This window comes from Sus scrofa, chromosome 17 (assembly GCF_054392235.1).
Source record: "Sus scrofa isolate SSC_HxYL_T2T_F1_AM1 chromosome 17, Sscrofa_HxYL_maternal_Yorkshire_Landrace_v2.0, whole genome shotgun sequence".
NCBI lineage: Eukaryota > Metazoa > Chordata > Mammalia > Artiodactyla > Suidae > Sus > Sus scrofa.
In genome coordinates, this window is record NC_139399.1 from 60,124,904 (window position 1) to 60,128,135 (window position 3,232).

Here is a 3,232-nt window from a genome sequence, read left to right on the forward strand (position 1 = left end):
GACGTCGACGCGGCGTGAGGAGGAGACAAGCGGGACCGTACCAAACCTAGGAGAGGGGGGTGGTCTCTGTGGCGGAATTCTAGTGCTCCTAAGGCCCTCTGCGTGTTTCTATTGGAAATGGTCAGGACTCGTGAACCTTTCAAGTTGAATCTGAGGTTCCCCTTATGGAAATACATATCTATTTATCATCTTTTCTCAAGCTTCATAAAGTTTTTTAGTTTATTCTCGTGGCTAGCCCGGGGAAAGCAGGAAACGGAAGTGTCTTTCATGACTTCCGGAAGAGGCTGCCATGGCGGCCAGGGAGGAGGTGCTGGCCCTCCAGGCTGAAGTTGCGCGGCGTGAAGAGGAGCTGAGCTCCCTGAAGCACAGGCTGGCGGCGGCTCTCCTGGCGGAGCAGGAGTCAGAGCGGTTGCTTCCGGTGTCGCCCTTGCCGCCGAAGGCCGCCCTGTCCCAAGATGAGATCCTGCGCTATAGCCGGCAGCTAGTGCTGCCTGAGCTGGGCGTGCAGGGACAGCTGCGCCTGGCGACCGCGTCCGTGCTGATCGTGGGCTGCGGGGGGCTCGGCTGCCCACTGGCGCAGTACCTGGCAGCGGCCGGCGTCGGTCGCCTGGGCCTTGTGGACTACGATGTAGTAGAAGTGAGCAACCTGGCCCGCCAAGTGTTGCATGGCGAGGCACTGGCCGGCCAGGCCAAAGTCTTTTCTGCCGCCGCCTCACTGCGCCGTCTCAATTCGGCAGTGGAGTGCGTGCCCTATGCCCAGGCGCTTACGCCAGCCACTGCGTTAGACCTCGTCCGCCGCTATGACGTGGTGGCCGATTGCTCCGACAACGTGCCCACTCGATACCTGGTTAACGATGCCTGTGTGCTAGCCGGCAGGCCTCTCGTGTCGGCCAGCGCCCTGCGCTTCGAGGGCCAGATCACAGTCTACCACTACGGCGGTGGGCCTTGCTATCGCTGCGTATTCCCCCAGCCACCTCCGGCGGAGACCGTGACCAACTGCGCGGATGGCGGGGTGCTTGGTGTGGTGACCGGGGTCCTGGGCTGCCTGCAGGCGCTGGAAGTGTTGAAGATCGCTGCAGGTCTGGGCCCCTCTTATAGTGGCAGCCTGTTGCTCTTTGATGCCCTCAGAGGACTCTTCCGACGCATTCAGCTGCGGAGGCGCAGGCCCGACTGTGCAGCTTGCGGGGAGCGGCCCACTGTTACTGAGCTGCAGGACTACGAAGGCTTCTGTGGCTCCTCGGCCACCGATAAGTGCCGCTCCCTGCAATTGCTGAGCCCAGAAGAGCGAGTTTCTGTCATCGACTATAAACGACTTCTGGATTCTGGGTCACCCCACCTGTTGCTGGACGTCAGGCCTCAAGTAGAGGTGGACATCTGTCGTCTGCCTCATGCCCTACACATCCCATTGAAACATTTGGAACGGAGGGATGCGGAGAGCCTGAAACTCTTAGGAGAAGCAATCCGGGAAGGGAAGCAGGGCACACAGGAAGGGGCATCTCTCCCCATTTACGTGATTTGCAAACTGGGCAACGACTCCCAGAAAGCCGTGAAGATCCTGCAGTCCTTGCCAGACTTAGACTCTTTACTAGTTCAGGATGTCGTGGGGGGCCTCATGGCCTGGGCTGCCAAAGTCGATGGGACGTTTCCGCAGTACTGAGGTGGGTTGGTAGAGTCTGACCAGCGAAAAGCGTGCGTTGCCATGCTACCTAAAGGTTTTTTTTTTTTTTTTCCCCATTAATTTATTTGCATTTTTTTTCACTAATGTACGGAAGAGCCTGGGATTCTGCAATAGCTGTAAATACAGGGACTTTTTTTTTTTGTCCCCGCCTATGCACCCCACAGCAGTGACAGCGGCTGGATCCTTAACCCGCTGAGCCACCAACGAACTGCACGTGGACGTCTTTTATAAGGGACTTTTCAATTATAATTTATGGGATGATGTGGTTATTAATGGATTATAATACTGTTTTTGAGAACTGTCTTGTGTTTTCAGAACTTGAATGGTGTCTCGAACAGGTGAGGTAAAAGGTGACCGGATTTTGTGTTTTGAACTGCCAATCATTTGCCTGTTCTCCCTTTTTTTGACCGCTCCCATGAAGAGCTCTTTAAATCGTCCATTTTAATGCTTGGAAAGGTGTAGAAAACATACTGAATTGCTCACAGGTGATATAGTTAAGATCAGCTTATTGCTTACTTAGGCATTCTTTGGATGTTATTTCCACTTAAAATTACAGAATATGTCCGAGAGAAATCAGTGCTCAAAGGTAAATTGTGAAAATAGTTAAACTAAAATTATGTGGGAAGTGGTCATTCTATTAAATATTTTGAATTAAAAGCCAAGTGAGAGATTTACAGTCTAGCAAGGTAGAAACCACCTTTGCAGTCCATCAGTTTAATACGTTGCTGATTTCTTCTTAGAGTTAGTTTGTGGGTCCACCTTATGTTGTGCACATTTAGAATTTTTTTGGCTTTACCGTATGGCCAGGATGCCAAATCCTGAATTAAAGTGCAGTAATGAACATTTTTCTCTTCTTCACAATTTTGGGTGAAAAACTTTGAATATTTGACTATTACTTGTTAATGCTTTACTGTAGATAAATACCCTCTATCAGATTAAATAAATTTCTGGTTATAGTTTGCTAAGAGTTTTCATTGAATTTAGCAAATGCTTTTTCTGCATTTTAACATGCTTTTTTCCTCCTGTTAATGCTGAGAATTACATCAATTTGTGTGTGTGTGGCCAAAAAATACATAACATAAAGTTGACCTTCCCAACAGTTTCCACGTGTACAACACAATATTGTCAACTGTATGCATTTGCTGGGCACCAGATTCCAGAACCTCGCATCCTGCATGACTGAGACTTTATACCCACTGAACAGCTCACCACTCACGTTTAATTTCCCTTTTCTATTTTGATGTAATTTATTGCAGCATTTTATAACACTATAAAGCATCAGTGTTTTTGCTTACTAATAAGAATATTAAACAGTATTTTCATGAATTGGCAGGTAGACTGCCCAACTTCCGACATGAACAACAAAATTAAAAGCAAAAATTTGGTATGTGAGTGTATATTGGTGGCAAATTGAACAATCTGTGGCGTGTCAAAAGGAGGCCCCTATTCTTCAGCTGATGGTTGCATGCAGACCTGTAATCACCAGAAATGCAGATAGAAATGTGAAATCATTGTATCTCTGACTACAATTTTTTTAAAAAGTTTAAAAGCATT

At 48.5% G+C, this 3,232-nt stretch overlaps 1 protein-coding gene across 1 annotated transcript; it reads left to right on the plus strand.

Moving 5' to 3' along the window:
- Positions 1-272: 272 nt before the first annotated feature.
- Positions 273-2,641, plus strand: MOCS3 (molybdenum cofactor synthesis 3). Its single transcript, NM_001101819.1, has one exon. It carries the CDS (start codon positions 290-292, stop codon positions 1,655-1,657), a length of 1,368 nt encoding a protein of 455 aa, NP_001095289.1. The 5' UTR covers positions 273-289; the 3' UTR covers positions 1,658-2,641.
- Positions 2,642-3,232: the final 591 nt, after the last annotated feature.

Coding starts and splice junctions, on each gene's coding strand:
- MOCS3 (NM_001101819.1), top strand. CDS start 290: ATGGCGGCCAGGGAGGAGGTGCTGGCCCTCCAGGCTGAAGTTGCGCGG.